The sequence below is a fragment of the Pinus tabuliformis genome, chromosome 9 (assembly GCF_031772625.1).
Source record: "Pinus tabuliformis cultivar Carrire ecotype Pingquan chromosome 9, CPIR1, whole genome shotgun sequence".
Lineage (NCBI taxonomy): Eukaryota > Viridiplantae > Streptophyta > Pinopsida > Pinales > Pinaceae > Pinus > Pinus tabuliformis.
The window spans coordinates 1,009,399,202-1,009,422,987 of NC_142307.1; the positions used below are offsets into that span (position 1 = coordinate 1,009,399,202).

Genomic DNA, 23,786 nt, shown 5'->3' on the forward strand with positions numbered 1-23,786 from the left:
AAGCCCAGCAGGCTGTCAGAGAGGATTGCACAATTCCTGGAGGGAAGGCTGGTTGCCCTCTAGAAATGCGCAATTTTCAAGGGGAAGTTGCTCAGGCTACAATTGGACCAAGTCTGGGTGAACAACCTGTGAGGGGAATGGATCAACTGTGATTAACAGGCTGCCTTTCTGCGAGGAAAACACTAAAGCTTGAGTACTTGATGAAGTAAGACAAAGTGTTGTGTAAGGTTGGTAGGGAGGCTCCAAAACAGACCAAGGCAAAATTTTGGAGGGTGGTTGTAACTGCTACGACAAGTCCTCAACAAAATGGAATGATTGAAAGAAAGAACACAATTGTGGAAGATATGGCTATAACGTTTTTGCACAAATCTAAGCTAAGTAATATATTTTGGGTACAAGCAGTACATACAGTTGTTCACATTTTGAACAGAGGATTGCTCAGAAGCAATAATGACAAAACTCCCTATGAACTATGGAAGGGAAGACCAACTAGTGTCAAGCATTTCAAAATATTTGGAAGCAAATTTTACACAAAGATGGATGAGCAAAAGTTATGAAATTTTGACTCTCAGACAGATGAATTCATACTTGTTGGGTACTCAAGTAAAATCAAGGCATACAAGTGCTACAGCCTTAGACTCAACAACATAGTAGAAAGCATCAATGTAAAAATTGATGAAACAAACTTGTTGAAGACCAAGAAGGTAAGAAAAAATCCACACATCATTGAAGAATAGGAAGAGGAAGAACCAAAGCATGAGGAGGAAGAAGAGAAACACCAAGAAAAGAAGCAGCCAGAGGCAGAACAAGAACTAGCAAATATTCAGCAAGATTTTCATAATCCTTCCAGGACACCTAAAATTTGGTATCAGAAGAATCGTCCACCAGAACAAATGATTGGGGAGAAGAGTGCAAGGGTAGAAACTAAAAGAAGAAAACAAGCACAAAGAAGAGAGCAAGGGAATTTATCAGTATTGTCCTTGATTGAACAAATTAACTTTGAGGAAGCTAGAAATGATGAACATTGGATCAAGGCCATGGAAGAAGAACTAAATCAAATTGTGAAGAATGAGATATGGGAACTTATTCCAAGACCCAAGAAAAAAAATTTGATTGGTACAAAATGGGTCTTAAGAAACAAACTAAATGAAGATGGAAAAGTGATCAAAAACAAAGCAAGGTTAGTGTGCAAAGGATATGCCCAAGCTTAATGGTTAGACTTTGAAGAAACTTTTTCTCCAATATTGTAATAATTACGATCAGAATTCAATTATTAGCACACATACGAGACATGTATATCATAGCTACATATGCATGCATTGCATGCATTACACTAGTATACAAACTAATTTGTTAGAAGAATGTATAAACATAGGTAAATGAGTTAATACTAAATTAAATACCTAACTATCAAAAATGTAATAAATGTATTAAGTTTAGAATTCTATAATAAAATCTAATGGATATACTAAACTAATATTACAATTAATAAACTCATTAATTAATAAACCTATTTAAAATCTCATTAATTAATAAACCTATTAAAAAATCTCATTATTAATAAGCACATTTTCAAAACCGACTCAAAAGAACCAAATCCCATTTTATGAATATAAATATATTTTTAAACCTTAAAGGAGGGCAACTGCCTGAAATCAAAGTGATTGAATAAACAAAGGAATATAATAATTGGTTTTCAAACTGGTTTGTCAAGAAAGTACATGGAATACTTTGTAAATGACTTTGTCTTGGATGCGTACCCTACAGCCTCTACTAAAGCAAGGTAAATTGAAGTCCATTTATTATTAGAGGCAGAGGACTAGAAACCGCCTCAAAAGACCTTGAAGGCCATTCATTGCAATTTCAAATGACAAGCAGCCAACAGGAGTTAATAGATTTAATTTATGCAGAGGAAATGGGGAGGTTTTATATGGAGGAAGAAACCTCTCTACATATAAAGAGGGTGAACAGACTGAAGTGGAAAGTTTTTTTTGGTTCGTGAAGGGGAGGTAGAAGAAAATGGAGAATTACGAGAGATTTTGATGGAACTAGTATGAGGGACAAGCCTAGGGCTCTGGACTCAACTGAAAACTTGGAAAATTGAGTATTGTTCTTGGAGGTTTGGGCAAGGGCGCTAAAGGACTTCGATCTCGAAGTCTTCGGTGTTTGGAAACCAGAGAGGTTGATCCCATATATGCAGGGAGGAATTAATCAGTTTGATAACGAAAGCAGAGGACTCGGATTTTCCACAGAGCAATTTCATCTGGGAATCGACATCAAACAGGAAAACCAGGGACGTACATGTATTTAATTTGATAGATTTTATGTAAATTTTTGCTTCTCTGATGGAACAATAGAATTAGGCTCTACAAAAACCCAGAATGAAAGCAAGCATAATTCTCTTGGCCTATGCATGCTCCAAAAGAATCATATTGTATCATATGGATGTAAAATCACCCTTTTAATGGGGAACTAGAAGAAGTCTACATAGAACAACTAAAATGGTTCCCATTATCAAATATGAAGACTATGTTTGTAGAATGAAGAAAGCCATTTGTGGACTTAAGCAAGCCCCTAGAGCTTGGTACTCAAGATTGGACAAGTATTTGCAGCAACAACGATTCAAAAAGGGAAATTCAGATAGTAATCTCTACATAAAGGAAGATCAAGGCAATATGATCATCATTGAAGTATGCATTGATGGCATCATCTTTGGAAGTGATGATGATAGATTAAGTCATAACTTTGCAAAAGATATGTAGAATTATTTTGAAATGTCTTTTCTTTGGGAGTTGAATATATGTTTTAGGAATCCAGATATATCAACTAGATGGAGGAATTTTCATTTCTCAAACCAAGCACATCAAAGAAATGTTGAAGTTCAAAATGGAAGATTACAAACCTATGAGCACACTTATGGTCATCGAATGCAAGTTGAGCAAAGAAGATGAATCTAAGGAAGTGGATCAAATGCTTTATAGATCAATGATTGGTAGCCTACTCTATATGACAGCTTCAAGACCAGATCTAATGCAAGCAAATGGATAGGTTTCAATATTTCAAATAGCACTCAAGAAAACTCATGTTCTAACAATGAAGAGGATATTCAAATATCTCAAAGGCACAATAGAATTTGGGTTGTGGAACCAAAATGGAAAGGAATTGACAGTAGTAGCCTATGCAAATATAGATTGGGCAAAAAGTATAGATGAACAAAGAAGTAAAAGTGGAGCAACCTTCTACTTGGGAGACTGCTTAGTATTGTGGTTGAGCAAGAAGAAAGCATTCAATATCCTTGTCTATAGTAAAATCAGAATATGTTACAGTAGCAGCATGTTGTACTCAGGTCCTCTAGATGAAGCAAACCTTACAAGACATACAAGTAAAGTATGATGATCCTATTTCAATAATTTGTGACAACGCTAGTGTAATAAACATCTCTAGGAATCCAGTGATGCATTCCAAGACCAAGTATATTCCTATCAAGTTTCACTTTCTAAGGGAGCAAGTCACAAAAAGGAATATCAAGCTAGAGTATATTGGGACGAAGGAACAAATTGTAGATATATTCACCAAACCACTTCCCAGAGAGACATTTGAGTATCTCAGATGGACATTGGGAGTAATTTTTGCTCCAAATTGATTTGCACAATCTTCAACAAAGAAAGAAAAGGGGAGAAACGCCCTTTGTCATTGATGTCAAAGGGAGAGAAAAAGATCAAGAAGCACAAAGATAGGGGAGCACGATTACAGGGGGTGTATGATGGTTGCCATCAACGACAGAGGGGGAGATTCTTAAAAGAAGTTGGCATTGATGTCAAAGGATGTCCAAATGAAAGAGAAAGCTACATATTCAAATAACATATTTCAAAATATTGTTTTTGGAATTTTGATGCCCCATTTGGATACCCTATATTTTAATGCATTTTTACTCCATTTACCTAGCTCAAATGGAAGCATAACATATATGGTTGGAAAGCTTATTTTGAGACCTTCCCAACAGTATATAGCACTCCCTCTAACTCCCCATGAATGAGGAGAACTGATTTTTTGAATATTCACTATACATTTTTCCGGTCGCACAATCTAGTCCAGCCAGTGGACAAGCAGCCCAACCAATGGACAAGTCGACCTAGTCTAAACCCTGAATGCACTATAAATAGGTGTGAGAAAGAATTTCAAGCCACTCGCTTAAGCAAGTTCAAATCTGTTCAAACAAGCAAAGAAAAGGATTTCTAAGGATCATACCTCATGAACTAGAAGTGAAGAGGAGATAATTTGGAGAGACTTTATGGGGAAGCATTTTTGGCACATTTTGAAGGGTTTTTGGCTTATTTTGGAAAGTTTTTTGGCTTTATTTGGAAGGATTTTTGGCACATTTTTTGAAGGTTTCTAGTCATGGTTAGAAGGTTGATTGTAGACCTATTATTGAGGGCCAAATTTTTCCCCTTTGAAGGTCGAATTTCATATCTGTGTAGTGGGATGAATTTCAATGTGGAAGGCCGAGTTTCAGGCCTGTCTTGAAAATAGTGACCTATCCCTGTTGAGGCCAATTTTAGGACCGAAGTTCTGGTACAAAGAAGGATGAACTCGGTCGTGTGAGGACCAAATCCCAATGTGTTTGAAGGCAAGTTTTAGGTCTGATTTTGAATATCTAACATTGTTCTCTGTTGAGTAGGTTGAACCCTGTGGAGGAGGTAGAGTTCTAGAAGTCGAGTTCTAATTACTTGAGGGCTAAGTTTAGGTGCATTAAAGTCCAAGTTTCAGTATTGGTTTATGGCCAAGTTCTACTAATAAGGAGGCCAAGTTTAAGGATCATTTGTTGAGGGAAGTTGCATTGATAAGTAGGTCATGTTCGAGAAACTGAAAACTTGCATGAAGGACAGAGGAGCAGCTGCCAAGAGAGTAGACTTTATTTTACTAATATTGACTCTTGTACAAACTTTGGTGATGATAAATCAAGGAGTTGGTGTTGATAAATCAAGGAGTTGGTGTTGATAAACCAGGGAGTTGGTGCTTCCTTTGGTGTTTTCCACGTAAAAATCTATGTACTATGTATATTTATGTGCTTTGTTTTATATGTGTGGATGCATTCACAAGTGTTTTAAGTTAAAAGTTGTTAATATTGATTCATTCTACCTCCGCCCCCCTTACTTCCCACTCTCAGTGTTGTTGAATATTCCAACACACATGCTCTATTGATTACTCAACTAAGTGAAGTAGTGACATCAAACAACACATTGAATTTTATTGCAAGTCCATAATTTTTATATTTGTCGATCCACCATTATGCACACAAATTTTAATTGCAATGGAATCAACACAAGGTCTAATATCATCTTAGAGATATAGTTAACTTCACATGAAACCCAAGCGTTAATTATATTAGTAGTTCTTCTTCTTCTTCTTTAAATTAAAATTCACAAGGGTTTTGGGATCAAATTCAATCGAGCCTTTTATAGTTTCTAGTTGATATTTACACCGGTGATTATCATCATTCATAAAAGGAAAAAAAATCAAAGAAAACAAAACAAATAAAATAGCATTCATTTGAAAAACTTAATATAAAGGTTAATGACTAACTATATTTTCCAAAAAATAATTAACCCCAAGTGAAATTCCATATTGAATAAACATATATACTCTAAAAGAAAATATATCCATATAAAATATGGATCATGAAGCATAACTATATTTTCAAAAAAATCATGAATTCCAATATTAGATATTGAATGAAGATATATATACTCTAAAAATAAATATATCAATATAATTAAAAAATTTGTGCTGAAGAAATAGTTCAATACAATAAAAGATTGGAGTTGTAGATTCCAATAACACCTTACACATATATACTTTAAGTGTGTATTAATATGGTGATATTATATTTTATGTTATTAGTATACAAAAAAAAATGGTCTAACTAATAAACAAAGAACGGAATGGTTTTCTTGGCTAGAATCTGGGAATACAATTTCAAGTAAGATTGTGATTTCTTGTTATTTAAAATGCACTTTTTGAGTACATCAATGGATTCAGCACCCTTTAAAATTCCAAAGGCACCTAAACTTTGCAAATTAAACAACTTAAACTTGTGATTATTATAATATTAACTAGATTTTGGGAAAATTGATGACAAAAAATGCTTATAAAAAAGTCATTTCATCTATTAGTTAGACTACGCGTAAAAAATTAATGATAAAACATCTCAATTATATATATATATATATATATATATATATATATATATATATAAAGGTGAGTAAAATATAAAGGCAATTAAATAAATGATGTGGAATTATTAATCCCCATTGAATTTGTATCAAAGAGAATGCTCAAAGTATAAACTTTGTTTATAAGGATTAAATCATTAATTTTGTTTGTAGAGATTAACTTTATTTTTGTAATTATAAAGATTTATTTTAATTACGTACAGTTTGGCCTTTTTATTATGAATATTTGAAAGTAAGTTGTAATTTTTATTGAAATCAAAAATGAGATAAAAAAAATCAAATGGAACCCACAAACCTTAAAATCCTTAGTGAACCTTAAAATCAAATTGAACCAAATCCTTAGTGAACCTTAAGCATGCTAAAATAACATACCATAGAGCATTATTATTATGAATGCTTGGCCTTTTTATTATGAATATTTGAAAATAAGTTGTAATTTTTATTGAAATCAGAAATGAGATAAAAAATCAAATGGAACCCACAAACCTTAAAATCCTTAGTGAACCTTAAAATCAAATTGGACAAAATCCTTAGTAAACCTTAAGCATGCTAAAATAACATACCATAGAGCATTATAAAGAGATGAACGAGCATAAAGATTACATCAAACAACAAAAGGGTGCAATAAGATTTGAGATGAACGAGCATAAAGATTACATCAAACAACAAAAGGTTGCAATAATATTTGGTGCCCGTAAACTTAAAAAACTTAACACACTTTTAAGAGAGCATTAGCTCATAATCATATGTACAAAAAATACTTGAATGTGTACTTATGCACATCCGAATAAATTGGGTACCATCCTAGATAGAGGTTATAGGCTCACATCAAATTCTAAATGGGCACTACCCATAAACTAGTATTATAATAACTTGACTCAAACATATGTTGACATTTGCCAATAGTAAGGATCTTATGTTTAATATAATAAGATACAAGAAACATCAGAGAAATAACATTGGTACAAATAGGAAGGATATTCTCTTATATAATAAGAATAAGGAGGTTATATTTTATACAGATACGTCTGTAATTGAAATCAAATTTCAAAATGGTACTCAACCAGAGTAACAACATCAAAAGAATTAGAACTATATTGTCTTTACCTCAAAACAATGAATGGTGCTTTCTCCCCCTAAATGTACCACACTAGAGGTGCTAAAAGTAGCCACCAAAAGGCAATATGCAATACACATATTTTGAAGCGCTATTCTTATCGCTGAAAACAATTGTTAGATGCAAATAGAATATAGGCTCTTCATTTACTTGACACATGGTAGGTTTCGATGATAATTCTGATTTGAAATGCTTCCCATGTGATGACGTAGATTCAAAACCTAACAGGTCTGTTCCCTGTGATAATGCAGTTGACCAACGCTTACAAAGGTGTGAGGTCATGTTAATGCAATAAACACAGTTCCGGTACAAATGCAGCACCGTTATTAATGGTGGTTCCCATGTTAATGGGGACTTTTGTTAATGGTGGTTCCCGTGCTATTTGCAGATGAGGTCATATGCAAGTCTTTGGTGACTTCAACAGGATAGAAAGGCCCTCAATCAGAGCATCGCATCCAAAAATCATGTTGTAAAGTTGAATATTGTAAGTTCCACACTGTCCACTCAAAAAGGACGTAACCAACCAAAAAAAGATGATAACAATGATATGCTTTCGTCACAAAATGACTACATCTAGAAGTTTATTTGGCCAACAACGAACATAGGGAATATATATGGGGTTGTAAAGTTGATATTGTAAGTTCCACACTGTCCTCTCAAAAAGGACGTAACCAACCAAAAAAAGATGATAACAATGATATGCTTTCGTCACAAAATGATTATATCTAGAAGTTTATTTGGCCAACAAGGAACATAAACATAGGGAATATATATGGGCTCCCCCACAAATATATCTGGGTGCATTAGCCTCATCATGATAAGTGGAAACCTAATTTTAAAAAATCTAGGAGCGTTGATAGTGATACAAGCTTATGTAAATGTGTTGACTACAGATACCCACTATGGGAACTTGGATAGGATCTGCTTCCCCTTTTTATTAACACTGAATCATTGTTAAAAGATCAAACATATGATTCCACGTTATAATGAACTACATCAATTATAGTAAAAAAATAAATTGCATCCTCAATTGAAGTTCCAGGAAGAAAGAGGCTAGAAATTATCCTCTCTTGACAATTTCAATATAGATGATCAATAAGGCAATTAAGCAAAGAAAAAAAGTACATAAATGTACGCAATAAGGGCTCCATATTAGCACTTACAACTGCATTCCTTCGATGAGTCAATATTACAACGTAGAAAGGACAATGTGCCCTTCAATTATTAATTCACAAAGAAATAATTGAAAGCAACTACCAACTTTATACAAGTTTAAGTGGATAACACACTTGAATTCCTGAAATGATATAGGCTTCATCCTCCTGCTTAGGGGGGAGGCTCTAAAAGCTGCTCCCAGTCAGCTGAAGTGTGACGTAAATCTCTGTATTTTGTAATTGGAGCTATCTTCAACCAATGCCAAGGCCAACATACATAACGCATTCTTGTAAGACTATTTCGTTCACCCCGGCCATCTAGCTCCTCAAACTGCCGCGATAATTCCTCAACCCTTTCTCTAAATGCAGCAGCCCTGCTATCTGTTAAACGAAGTGATCTCTCTGCAGCTTCACGAGCAGCCATGGCAGCAGCTACCAATTCTTCTTTTAACTTCAACCTGTTGTTTGCCACAGCCAAAGATTGTTCCATATCTTCCAGCTCTTGTTTGAGAATTGCTATCTGTGTATAGAAAGAAGAGGGGAAACTAAATAATCAAAGCAAAATATAATCATAAACAAGTATCATTAAATGATGTGCTAATGGCAGCAATCAACAAAGATACAGCTCTTCTGCCACTTTCAACTCTCGTGTTCTTAAAGATGAACTACAAAATTGTACCATAGATCATAACTCAAGAGACTAGCTATCACAGGGATCTATTTTGATATTCAACAAATAGCTCCAGCATACCTAAAACACTAAACAGACTGCAAAGATAAAATTTAATTTTCTGATTGTCTATTGCATCACGGAAAATTATATCTTCAAGGATTCTCTCGCCCACAACTACAAGCCAAGGAAACACCACTATTCTCTACATAACTGAAAATAAAGTCATATCAGCAGAAATTATCTCTATATTTGAGATAGATCAAACATAGTAACAGTAAGAAATAAACAATAAACTTGATGGTTGCAAATTAACATCTTTATTGCCAGCTGCTGACAAGATTGTCGGAGGAGATTTTAACATGGTTGAGTGGGATGGTGATCATGGTGGTGCCGCAGGTGCTGTTATTAGTGATGCTGAGCGTCAGGCTTGGTTGAGGTGTAATCCTACCATACAAGTGTTTGACTTCAACTATAAACAGAAGGGGGCTGACTATGATGAGTGGTTCACTTGGACTAACGTGGTTCACTTGAACCAATTTTCAAAAGGGATAAGACAAGGAGCAGGTGAGACTTGACCAGATATATCGCCCCAGGGAGGACATCTCATTTTCTGGTATGCTTCATCTAGTCGATGGATCGGTGGATGTCACAGGGTCTAATCATCTTCCTATTCAGAGTCTTAATACAGTGGAAATTTCAGTGGATTAGACATCTTCAACTTGATTTAAGTTGATTGTGTCTCCCTTGGAGTCAACAGAGTTCTGAGCTCTAGTTCAAAGGTTTGGAGTCAACAGAGTTCTGAGCTCTAGTTCAAAGGTTTGGAGTCTGGACCTGTTGACCACACTTTGTCAACAAGTCCAAGGAAGCAGAATGCAAAGACATGAAGGTATTTTTTCTAAGTTCAAAGTCATAGGCCAGCACTAATTTATCATTGTAAACCCAATTTCTGCAAGTTATATTGTAAATGATGTTAGTATGACCATTTAATTATGTAACAACACTTAAGTAAGCCTCTGATTTTGGTGACGAATTTCATCCTAGGAGGTTTTTTAACCTCACTGAATTATGTGTATTTTTAAACACACATAATCGGTAGAGTTTTTCCTCCCGTTTCAACCCCAAAACTAGGGTGGAATTCATTGACAAGGTCTTAGGTGAGACCTAGTGTTATATAGTCTTTGTAAAATTGGTTTGGGAATAATTTAAGAACAATTGACTAAATTATCTTATTACAAATCACTTAATCTATACTAGATCATATTGTGTCATAGAATTGGGTAATTTCAAGAGGATCTATATGTAAAGGTGTATTCCCCTTTTGACAGTTGAATAAATTGTAATATCTGATGTAAAAAATATTTTTGTGCATGGCCTTCATGCTTAGACAGCATGGCTAAAATATTTGAAGGTGGAAAAAAATATCGATCCCCTCTTGTGTCAATTAATTAATTTTTCTAGCAAAATTAAATTAAATCCTAAGCCAAAAAATTAATTAATTTTGAGTCCAAAATAATTATAAAGAAATTAATTTTTCTCTAAGTGGAAAATAATCAAAAATTCGTGGGTCAAAGAAAAGTCAATTTTTAGAGGTTCCCACCAAGGCAAAAATGGATATTTTAAGAAAAATCGAGCCCTTGGACTTTGGTGGTTAAGTCAGTGAAATTTTTTAGGAAATTAATCGAAAATATTTATTTTTGGATTGAATAAAAGTGGGTTTGAAGAAAAATTCGAATTTTTCCTCAATATTAAAAATTCGACGGTGGAGATTAAAAGATGGTCAAGCTATTTTCCACAGTCGAAATTAGTTTAACGAGGAGCAAGCCAACTAGCCATTATTTTCCACTTGAAAAGTTTTCTCTATAAATATAAGTCATTTTGCTTCTATTGAGATATCTTCGGATGACGTAAATTTGGTAAAGGTGGTATTGAGCTATTGCTCTGCTGGGAACATTTCTATATCATAAGAGAAAGACTTTGGGGTTCAGATCATAGTGTTTTTCTTCCATTGATCTATGGTACGTGCTAGTTATGTGCTTTCCTATATTGTGCTAAAATTATTATGAACTTGTTATTTCATTTGTCGGTGATAAGAGCATTCTATTGGTAAAATAATTTTTATCTTAAGTGATCTGATTCACCATATGATCTAATAGTTCTACTTGAGAAAAATTATAGAGATTTGCAGGTACACTAGTCCTTCGGCTCCAAGTTACAAACTGTGAGGAAAAGCCGACTATGTTTGGGCTCTAAGATTTCTATATGGTATTTAAATTTTGCAGAAGGGTTTTTGGCCAATATTCAAATTTTTCGAAAAATACATTCATCCACTGCTATTACTCAAAAAAAAAATTTAAAATTTGCAAACATTGTATATTTGTAAAGTATTTGTGAAGTATTTGTAACTTATTTGTTTTGCAACAATTGGGGTTTTATTATTTTTGGGGGGTTTTATATTTTGTATATATTTGAGGTTGTGCGATTTTCGATTCATTTGTGCACGTGAACTTCAATTGATCAAGAAATACTTTTGTTGGGGTTTTGAGGCAGATCTAGCCTTCATTCATCCTCCAAGCCCAGAGCCCAGCATTTTGCAGTAGTTTGTGGTGATTTTTGTCATTTGCAGGGTTCAAAAAAAATTAAGGCCTCCAAGGCCTAGCCGTCACCTTCCTCACCCTAGTCGTAGCCTTGACGAGGCCTCGGCCTCCCTTTAGGGGAGTCCTCCAACCCCTCAAGGGCCTCGGGCCCCTAGCAGCATCCCTTTAGGGCTAGGCCGTAGCCCCTAAGGCCTTGATCTGCGACCCTTGGAGGGTTTGTGGCTGCCTTCTAGGGCTTTTCTCCCCTATCCGCAAGCCCTGATGGCCTTTTCCACCCTAGCCACAAGCCTTAGAGACCTTGCATCCCTAGCTGTTAGCCCTATTGGGAGTTTCCCTTCCATTGTTGGGGGTTTTGCAGCGTTTTCAGCCAGGTTGTGGGGTTTTGCAGAAATTCTTCAGCTAAATTTTTGTGGTTACAAGATTGGAACATCATTAAAAAATATTTGGCATTGGTTTATGGTCATTTGAATCAAAAAATCAGAGTTTTTTTTGGCTAACACTTGGTTTTGCAGCTTAACCAGCCTTTTGGGCTAGGATTTCAAGGGCCAAAGTTGACAAGCAAGGCCTCAACCAGCCATTGGTGCCCTAATTGCAGACATAAGAGGGTTGATCCATTTATTTTCCGCTGACAAATTGTGTTGAAGATCATTGTCCCAAGTTCCAAGTCAATTGAAGAGCAACTAGTCACCAACCTAGGCCATTTGGCCTAAGGGTTTGCCTTCTTTCCCCACATTTTCCTTCTTGTTTTGTTCTTCAATTCTGAATCATTTTACTACAGCAGTGTATTCAAAGCTAAAACACTCTAAATCTAAGCCTAAATCCACTTATCAATCACCCAAGGCATTGAAAAATAACCTTAAATCACTAAAGATCAAATCTTGGGATCATATTGACAAAATGCAAGTGGATTTAGTGAATTGTTTAATTAGTTTTCAGATCTGATTTATATGCTACAACTTTCTACATTTAGCCTACAGCAGTAATTAAGTTCATAATAGTGAATAATAACTCATTAGCAATCATATTTCATCAATATATTGTCACTTGCATTCGTTGGACTTATATTTCTTGGCATACTTCATCATTTTAGAGGTTGTAATATTTATTTAAAAATTGCAGTAGTGTTGAGAGTGTTGAAACTCATCTAATTTCACTTGGTTATTGTTCCTTGTACTTTGTGAAACTCGGATAAGTATTTGAGAGTGTGATTGGGTGATTTTTCTACTACTGCAATCTTATGTTTATTGGCTAATCTATAATTCTCCTTTGCACTATTGCCATCTATTTCCACTCTTGCATTATCTCACATAAGTTCTCTAATCAAGTAAATAAGTGTTTGATCTAATTGGTTAAATTGCTTAAGTGATATTGTGAATTAATTGCTATTATCATTGTTGGATAAGTAGATACAATGCTCATTGGTGAATTGGAGAACTCTTGTGGATCTCATAACCAAGTTTAATCATAAGTGTGATAAGAGAATTTATTTATGTCTCTTGGCATATTGGCTATTCATTGAAGCTAATCTTGTCTTTTAAGCAATTGATATTACTTATCACATTTTCTAGCACTGTTAAGCTTAAGCACTTTCTCTTGTGGTTGAGATTGTCTATTGTTCAAGTATTTCATTGTTCATAATTGAAAGATCATTGTAATTGAATACTTAAGTAATTAAGTGATCTCACTTTAAGAGCACTCATCCATCTCTTGCACTTGCATACTAAGATTAGTATCTTGCATTAATTAATTTACTTCCGCCTACCTTTCTCATTTTATCTTTAGGAGTCTAGCGCCTCTTTAGTAGTTAACATGGTGACCTTGCAGTCATCAGAGCCACAGTCTCTGCAGCATTGGAGGCATCGAGTGGTTAGAACCCCAAGGGAAGTATCATTAACCAAGCCTCAACTTGCTTCTGTTGGAAAATCAAAGTAATACTGTAATTATATTAGGTTTTTATTCTCCTTTCTTGATAATTACTTGTGAGTGTGTTGGCTTCTTTTACTTCTTCATTATCTTATCCTTCATCAAGCAATTACCATATTATGTGTGTATGAAGATCACAAAACAAGAGACACAAGATATAGGCACTATGCCAGGGCAAAACCCCCTCAAGGGGAAAGCCCAGTCAAGATAGTTCTCCCTTTCAATAGTATTCTTTGAGACTCTTCACCCTATTGGAGAAAATGTAACTAGGTTCAGTCTTCATAATTGTGGTTTTGATATTTGTATATTCAAGAAAAGAGAAATTATTTTTGTATTATTTGTCAATGAGTTTTTTGCTCATTGAAAATAGGTTAAGGACATTTTAATGTGCTTCTAGAGAGTCAAAGTCAAAATGTACTTATGAAAAGACCCTTTGAGGGCATGTTACATCATGTAAGTCATCATACAAGGTCAAGAAAATAACTCCAAGCATGGTCAAATCCTCTCCTACCACCAACGAAGTCTATAAGCAGCAAAAACCATGAATAAATGTTGAAATATAACGCAACTACAAGTCGGCTTTAGGGACAGTCATGTCGACTTCAACAAGGAGGGACAAACCTCTATAAATAGAGGTTGTCCACTCCTCATTTGGACACACAATCATGTCTCTGAAATCCGCAAGCAAGGAGGACAAAGTAAGACGAAGAAAAAGGTGAGAAAGAGGGCTACAAGGACAGCGTAGGAAGGAAACAAAATAGAGAAGGGAAAAAGGTGAAATCTGAAGCTGCTACAGCCACACGTGCAAAGAATTCAAGGACAGATCTGTGGCTAGAACAACAGCAAGGTTGTAGTGGTATTTTCTTTATGGTTTGGGCTAACAAATAGGTCAACAAAAGTCTCCTACTCCAGCGTTGAAGGTGGGCTCACAAGCGAAGGAAGGAGGGACAAATATGAAGAAGAAAAGGATTGTTTCTAGGGTTAGAAATAGTCACACGTGCGAGGTGCTGGAAGGGTTTGACTACTATTTAGGGCAACAGCATAAGCAGCCTCCTTCAATTGTGTATTAAGGTTCACAAAGTATCCAAAGAAAGATGAAGAAAGATCTCTTTATAGCGAAGCAGAGAAGCCCTAATATTCTAGGGTTTCCTAACCTAGAAGATAAATTGTTGGAAGACAAAGTGCCGAAAGAAGTGTCGGAAGATGTGCCGGAAGTGACAGTGCAGAAAGAGGAAGGATTTGACTCATGCTTGGTGGACATCCTAGTCAAGGGTCTAGGGTTTGGAACTTGTTCAAATAAGAGGCTTCAATAAGACAAAACTTACACAGGGTTTCCCTCTCAAGAGTGGAGAGGGTTTGTCCCTGGCAGAGAGCCAAATTTGTGTTCTTGTTATTTTGTTTTTGGTAGTAGTTTGATGAAGCACACACATATGCACTAATAAGAAGAAGAAGAAGTATAAGCTAACTAAGAAAAGTAAAAAGAATTCACAAATTGTTATCAAGTCTCGAAGAATCATCACATCACTACTTTGCCCTAGATTCTCTAACATGGTATCAGAGCGAAGGTGACACATCAAGGAAAGGGCAACTCAAGAACACTCAAGCATCTACAAAGTTGAAGCATCAAGCTTAGAAGGCTCAACCACCTCAAGAACAAGAAGGGTCTACAACTCATCATTCATCAAGGAAGGCTACAAAGCTAGAAGAAGAGCCTTATATAAAGGCACCTACCAAAGAAGAGCAGATCCACATCAAGCTACAAGTCTTCAAGCACACCTCATCACCAAGCAAGTCCACTTGAAGAAGGCAACTTGAAGGACATCAAGATCCAAGGAAGACAAGCCATCAAGCTTTCAAGGAGGAAGAAAATCCATCAAATCTCAAAATCTATCAAGTAAGTATATGTCCCCTTCTGAATATACATCAATGTATTTTTGCAAGGAAAGCAATAAATTGGTAGGCACCAATAACTTTCTTGCATGGAAGAAGAGGATTGATCTACTTCTCAAGGAGAATGAGCTCCTAGAATATGTCAAGGGGAACATCACTGTCCCTGCTAAGGAACAGACTCAAGCCTTAGCCAAGTACAATAAGGATGAGACGAGAGCTCAAAGGATTCTGATAAAATCAATCAAGGACTCTCTCATTGCCTATGTCTCCAAGTTTGAGACATCAAAAGAAATTTATGATAAGCTAGTAGAGCTATTCATGGTATCCACCACCGAAGAGGTATTATCTCTGAGGAATGAATTATACAAGATGAAGATAACAAAGGAAGGAATAGCTCCCTACTTCATGAAAAACTCTAAGATGAGAGATCAACTTCAAGAGCTTGGGGAAGTCATGTCTGACAGAGAGATGACAACTGTTGTACTCAATGTTGTACCTGAGGAGTGGGGAAACTTCACATCAAGCATTTATGCCGAGAAGGAAGCAACCACTCTCAGGGATATGTGGTCTTTATGCAGAACAAAGGAGACTAGACTTAAGGCGAAAGAAGACATGGGATAAAGGAACAAGCATTTGCAACCACGGCCAAAAGAAAGGCTAAATTTGGCAAGTTTGGTCCACGAAGGACAAACAACAAAGACATGTCCAAGATCCAATGTTTTGGATGCCAAGAATATGGACACTACAAAAGGAATTGTCCCAATCTTAAGAAGGACAACAACAACAAGAGAAAGAGAGAAGAAGCTCATATTATTCAAGAGGTGGAGGAGGAAGGAAAGAAGCGAAAGGAGGAAGATCCTTCGGATCTCTACTATGACTAGGTCAAACTCTTTTCTTCTAGACTTCTTTCAAATTTTTGAGTAGAATAGGAGCATGTAGGAATAATCTAAATTGCATGGCTAGAATCACCCTCTAGGATCTAGCAGCATGATGTACATGGAGTTCTAGACACTCCTGTAGATGTAGCATTTATAAGAACAAAAATACATAAGTAGGAATATCTTCTAGAATATGGGAGCATGGTAAATATAGCTCAAAGATATTCATGTAGAAGGAGCATACCTAGGATAGGACCTCATATATGATGGAAGAAAACTTGATCATGATAAGAAACTTAGAAGACCAAAATCATCAAAGGTAGGAAACATTTGCAAGGCGAGGATCTTTAAGATCCTATTCAAGAGAAGGTTCATGAATCAAGGCAGATGTCTCTATGGGAATCCCACTCATGGGATTCAAGAAAAGGGATGATATGCAGGCAGGCTAAGATGAAGCAAGAAGGGCTACACCAAAGAATGATCAAGGAGGATCAAGACAGGGTATGTATGCATCAAAGTTTAAGTCATGTCATCATTTGTATATTATTGAGTCATGGGTATAGTTCTATAACATGATCAAACATGAAAGGATCTATTTCACCAAGAACAAGCTTGAAGGCATGTACCACGATGCAATGAAGGTCAACAAAAGAACATGCTCACATAAGGAGCATAAAATTGTTGCTAAGAAGAAAGAAGAAATGCTAACAAGTCCAGAAAGCAAGGGATGAAGGAATGCTTCCACAAGAAGCATTAGGTGGTGGACTGATCTATCTGAGAAGAAGCAAATGAAGAAAGAGATCAAGCATGCGAAGAACATCATGATCACCGAGAATCACTATCTGACAAAATGCCTTTAAAGATATCTTCCGAAAGAAGGCAAGATAACTCTGATGAAGGAAGAAAGGACCCTTTACACCTATGAAGGCCTTGGAGATATTAAAGGTGCAGATAACTTATTCTACTCTATGAAGATGTTGTAATGAAGAAGCCATCCAACAAAACGAAAAACAATGTTGAAGCAATATCAAGATGAAGTCATGATGGGCTACCAAGACAAAGCATATAACCTAGCAAGTATGATGGAGCATTCATGAGGAGAGCATTCTGAAGCGTGGACAAGATGACAAAGGAGTAGCCAAGATGACTAGAAGAACCTGATAGTCACTTTCCACGAAGCAATGACATGACTAACCAAGAAGGAAAGTGATGGATGGATGGTGCCCTACCGAGAAGAAGTTTGATCGAAGACTTCATGACATCAAGAAAGGAAGGAGATCATGCAGCTGAAGGACCCACGAAGAAGAAGCTGTTGATGAAGGAAAGAGTCCCCAGTTAAGAGGGAGCTCTGACAAGTCCCTGATCAAGAGGGAGTTTTGAATCACCCCTGATTACAAAGGAGTGACTATTGTGTTTTCCATGTCATGGGTCATGCAGGACTAACAGCTGTAAGTCTAGATGAAGGCCATGAATGGAAATGTAAACACAAGATAGACACAACATTCTTGTCTTCATTTGGGAAGAAAGAATGGGAGGATTAGGTAATCATCTGGCATCTGATACTCTTTGAGGATGTGTAGGGCATCCAAGACAAGAGTAGGCAAGAGGACCGATATTCTTTGAGGGTTGGAACTTAGGAAACTAAGATAAGAATAGTCCTAGAACGTCATACTCGAGAACACCCGAGTGGGTATGTACCTTGAGAGACAATGATGAAGGTGTCTATAAATCATTGGTCTCGCTAGCATTGTGGCTCATGGTCTCATAAAGAGATGGAGTTGTTAGTCAAGGCCTTGCACTATGACAACACTGATGAATATGATGTTATAACAAATGGATTGCTAATCTGGTTTCTCTTATGTGAATTCTTCAAAGATTGAAAATTGCCAAACACCTTGTAATGTTGTATGAATACCTCCCTAGTTAAGAGGGAGTGTTGGCGGAGGTTTTTCAAGATTCCCCTCCGGTCCTTTTGGTCGAGCACCTAAAGGTGATGGCGGCTAGTCGAGCCTGCTTACGCATCCTCTCCCTCTCCTCTCCCTTATGGTCGAGTACCTAAAGGTTTGGAGAAAATGTAACTAGGTTTGGTCTTCATAAATGTAATTTTGATAATTGTACTTATTCAAGAAAAGAGAATTTTTTTTTGTATTATTTGTCAATGAGTTTCTTGCTCATTGAAAATAGGTTAAGCACATTTTGAAGTGCTTCTAGAGAGTCAAAGTCAAAATGTAATTATGAAAATCCCTTTGAGGGCATGTTACATCATGTAAGTCATCATACAAGGTCAAGGAAATAACTCCAAGCATGGTCAAATCCTCTCCTACCACCAACGAAGTCTACAAGCAGCAAAAACGATGAATAAATGTTGAAATATAATGCCACTACAAGTTGGCTTTAGGGACAGTGATGTCGACTTCAAGGAACAGTGACAGACCTCTATAAATAGAGGTTGTCCACTCCTCATTTGGAAACACAATCATGTCTCTGAAATCCGCAAGCGAGGACAAAGTAAGACGAAGAAAAAGGTGAGAAAGAGGGCTATAAGGACAGCGTAGAAAGGAAACAAAACAAAGAAGGGAAAAAGGTGAAATTTGGGGCTGCTATAGCCACACGTGCGAAGAATTCAAGGACAGATCTGTGGCCAGAACAGCAGCAAGGTTGCAGTGGTATTTTCTTTATGATTTGGGCTAACAAATCTGTCAACAAAAGTCTCCTACTCCAGCGTTGAAGGTGGGCTCACAAGCGAAGGAAGGAGGGACAAATCTGAAGAAGAAAATGATTGTTTCTAGGGTTAGAAACAGTCACACGTGCGAGGTGTTGGAAGGGTTTGACTGTTATTTAGGGCAGCAACATAAGCAGCCTCCTTCAGTTGTGTATTAAGGTCCACAAGGTATCCAAAGAAAGGTGAAGAAAGATCTCTTTATAGCGAAGAAGAGAAGCCCTAATATTCTAGGGTTTCCTAACCTAGAAGATAAAGTGTTGGAAGACAAAGTGCCAAAAGAAGTGCCGAAAGATGTGCCGGAAGTGACAGTGCAGAAAGAGGAAGGATTTGACTCATGCTTGGAGGACATCCTAGTCAAGGGTCTAGGGTTTGGCAGTTGTTCAAATAAGAATCTTCAATAAGAGAAAACTTACAAAGGGTTTCCCTCTCAAGAGTGGAGAGGGTTTGTCCCTGGCAGAGAGCCAAATTTGTGTTCTTGTTATTTTGTTTTTGGTAGCAGTTTGATGAAGCACACACATATGCACTAATAAGAAGAAGAAGAAGTATAAGCTAACTAAGAAAAGTAAAAAGACTTCACAAATTGTTATCAAGTCTCGAAGAATCATCACATCACTACTTTGCCCTAGATTCTCTAACACACCTTAGACCAAGACCAAACTTTCCCTCCACACCAAGTCAGCCTCCCAGATGTTCGACCCCTTCTAGCAACTTCGACTAGGCAGCAGCTTCCGGCAACAGCGAAATCTTAGGAGACTTCGATCTCCCAATCCAGACCACGAAACATAGAGAGAGAGAGGCACCAAAAGTTCAATTTTCTTCCTCTCTATAGACTTCCCCAAACTCGCACTTCTTTCGACCTCCCGATAACAGACTTCGCACTTCTCCAGCTCTTCTTTAGATATCGAACTTGCTTGAGAGTTGATGCTCCAAATGACTTCGACCTCCTTGTATATATAGGCTTCTTGTGGGTCGAATTAGGGTCCTTAGGCCAACTTGATCTCTCTTAGGCCGACTTGATGTGGATGGTACATAATTCATATTTAACTCAATACAAAACATTTTTACATGATTCAAAAGCCCAAGAAGAGTCTCTTTCAATATACAGTGACTCTATAAACTCAATATTAATCTTAGGAGTCCATAATGGGGAATTTGACTAATATAATGATGACCCAAGCATGGAAACCATGCTTTAATAAGTCATTGTTACAATAAGAAAAATTATTTTCTTTATTCTTTTGACAAGTACATTACATAATGACTCAAGTACATTAATGAAGACCGAACATAGTTACATTTTCTAACAGCTTCCCCCTGGTTTCTCTCTCACAACCTACTCTAAAGGCTAGCTTCGAAACAGTTAAGAGAAAGGACGCACTTAGAATAGGCATATAATCTAAAATTAACCAAGAGTTTATATTTCACCTAGATTGTAGGATTTGCATTTCATTTAGGATAGTGAAACATTCCTTAAGCAACAATTGTTCATCCAGTAACTTGGTAAATAATCTAAGCAAGTAATTGACTCCATTTAAGGCACTAGTTTTTCACAATAATCTAATCCAATCATTTAACTTGCTAATTCAACCAGGTTGCTAGGCCATTCAGTTGTCTCCTGGACTTGTTGGTTGCCAACAAGCCTTTCATCTTCACATTTCATAAGTGCTACCCCCATATCTTGTTGTAGGGAGACAACTAGAACAGAAAGGGCGGGGATAAGAGTGATAGCCCTTGTCCTGAGCATTGTCGCATCTTGGCTGTACAGTTTGGGCGACAACATTTTCTGGTGTCGTTGTCGGGGATAAGTTTATTGTTCCCGATATTTCAACATTTTCCAGGACCATCTTTGGTTTTTGGTCTTCATCTTCTCCATCTTTCTTTCTCATCTTTTTCATTAATCTAGCAACGCCACATTTTCTGGAGTTGTTATTGGGAAAAGAGGATTTTTGTCCTTGGTTCTCACGACATCTTTTCTTTTATCACCTTTTCATCCTCTTTGAATCTTATCATCTTCTTCACCCATCAAGCGACACATTTTTTAGCGTCATTGTCGAGGATAGGCTTATCTTATTCTCAACACTTTAACAACATTCTTCCTAATCTTCTAATCATTTTCATCTTCTTAATCCGTCAAGCACTACATTTTCTAGTGCTCTGACATCTCATTAATCTTCTTATCACCTTATTCACCTTTTTTCACCTTAGCACCTGGACATTTGGGTTAATTTTTTGTTTGGGTGGCGACTCCACTTATTCATCCATTTACAAGAGCTTATACTAGAAGAAACCCTGGTAGCTTGGTTAACCCCGCTCCTGATCCTGAAAAGACTCTAAGAGATCAGTTAAACAAATTACATTCTAGTAAGCATTTAAACTTTCTCGGACCAAAATCCCTCCATGATATTCATCTGCTTCTCCCTCACTAACTTTTCGATTTTTGCCTTTTGAATTTTGGAGCTAAATTCATGTTCAAGTGGCAACTCCACTTCTTTCATTTCTTACAAGAATTTCTGCTAAAAGCCCGCTTCTTGTAGACCTCTTTTTTTTCTTGAACAAGATCTCTCTCTGACTTCCATTAGCCCCTTTTCCCTTTAAGCAAGTCATCAGGAATGACTTGTTTGCCCCTTGTCATTTTACTAACATTCCTCATGATATTTTGGAAATTGTCATTAATAAACTACCTTCTTTCACGAGTAATAATGCAATCATTGCCACAAATCATCTCATAAATTTTACTCATTGTATGCTAAAGTTCGGTGGCTCTACATATGATAAACATGAAGATGTCAAGATGCGAACTTTTGTCCCTTCTTTGGAAGGTGATGCTAAAGATTGGTTTTGTGATTTTCCTGACTATTCTTTTGACTCTTTACAAGCCATCATCAATGATTTTAAAGATAGATATGGAGATCAAAAATATTCACCTCATGTTAATTAAAATATAAAGAAAGATGACCATGTAAGGGACCTAACCAGCATAGAAAGGGTTCAAGAGAATATGCCACATCAACTTATACCATATTGCAAACCTTGTGACCATTTTCATGATGAATCCACTTGTGTTGTTACAAGAAGAATCCTCGATAGTGGAAAGGTAGGAACAAATGATCAAAGGGGTGTTGATGATAAGCATCTCATCGAGGAATTAATTCAAATGCTTAGAGACATGCAATTCAATCAAGCTCAGTTGATGAAAACCATGAAACTCAACCAAGAGAATCACTCTAAGGAAATGAGATCCACGCACACCAAGTTGATAGCTATAGAAGAAAATCATGTTAAGGAGTTGGAAACCATGGAAGCCAATCATGAGAAAGAGATGAGTTTTATTCAAGAAAGTCATGACAAATTAATAAAGACCATGGAATTAGATCGTGCTAAGGAAATGAGTGCCATGGAGGGTAGGTTACAAAACATGGTAAAAACCATGGAGGTTGATCGCATACAACAAATGAAAATTATGGAATCAAAGCACATCGAAGAAATGACTACCATGAAGACCAAACAGATCACTCTTCAGAGTAAACTGCAAATGATGGAAAGGTCATAGGTGCAGGAATTTCAGCATAGACCAGATGATCACAAGCCTCCAAGTCCACCAGAGCAAATTCTCATCTCATCGCGAGGAGGTCACTTGTCCTATTGGAGATAGGTTAGCTAGAAGTGCCATGATTGGAAAAGAATTTGAGAAATATCAGGCTTATGTGTCACCTTCGATAGAATATATTCAGAATAAAATTGGGCGTGCCTCAGACACTTCAAATTTTTCATCCAAGCATCACAACAGAAAATCCATATTGGTCGCATCGTCAGCATCACAGCATGCCGAAAGCAAAAGTAAAAAGCATAAAAGAAGAAGAAATAGGTTTGATGCATCTGATGGTTAGGAGCGGCTCGATATTCAGACAAGTCAAAGTCCTAGGATCTTCAAAATTTGACATGGCACATCAGAAGAGCAACCCACGAACCTGCCTAAAACTCGACGGATGTTTAGTACGCACTATGTTGAAGACATCTGATGCCATAGGGCATCATCTATATTGTATTTCTAACCCTACACTCTTAGTTAGGATTTCATTTATGTCATTAGTTAGTTTTCTTTCCCGCATGTAATTTTATGTGTTTTCAGTTTAATATGTTAGAGTAGATTTTTCTATTCCAATAGATGTTCTATATATACATGATGATTTGGATTTTGAATGGATATCTATTTGATGGACTTCTGTTTTCTTGGATACAGGATTCTGGATTCTCACATTCCTTCAACGAAGCAATGTGTCCCCATGTGGAGCTAGATGTTGACCACACTTTGTCAACAAGTCCAAGGAAGCAAAATGCGAAGACATGAAGATATTTTTTTTAAGTTCAAATTCATCAGCCAACACAGTTTTATCATTGTAAACTCAAATTTTGCAAGTTATATTGTAAATGATGCTACTATGACCATTTAATTATGTAACAACACCTAGGTAAGCCTCTGAGTTTGGGGACGAATTTAATCCTAGGAGGTTTTTTAACCTCACCGAATTATGTGTGTTTCTAAACACAGATAATCAGCAAAGTTTTTCCTCCAACTTAAACCCCAAAACTAGGGTGGAATTC

At 36.6% G+C, this 23,786-nt stretch overlaps 1 protein-coding gene across 1 annotated transcript in view; it reads right to left on the minus strand.

Annotated features, from left to right (window-relative positions):
* Positions 1–8,399: 8,399 nt before the first annotated feature.
* LOC149152139 (uncharacterized protein At3g49055-like) overlaps positions 8,400–23,786 on the minus strand; it is a 171,517-nt gene continuing 156,130 nt past the window's right edge. Inside the window, exon 5 of the mRNA XM_089437994.1 lies at positions 8,400–9,024. Coding sequence (XP_089294120.1) covers positions 8,677–9,024 — 348 coding nt within the window. The 3' untranslated portion in view covers positions 8,400–8,676. The remainder of the gene's footprint in view (positions 9,025–23,786) is intronic.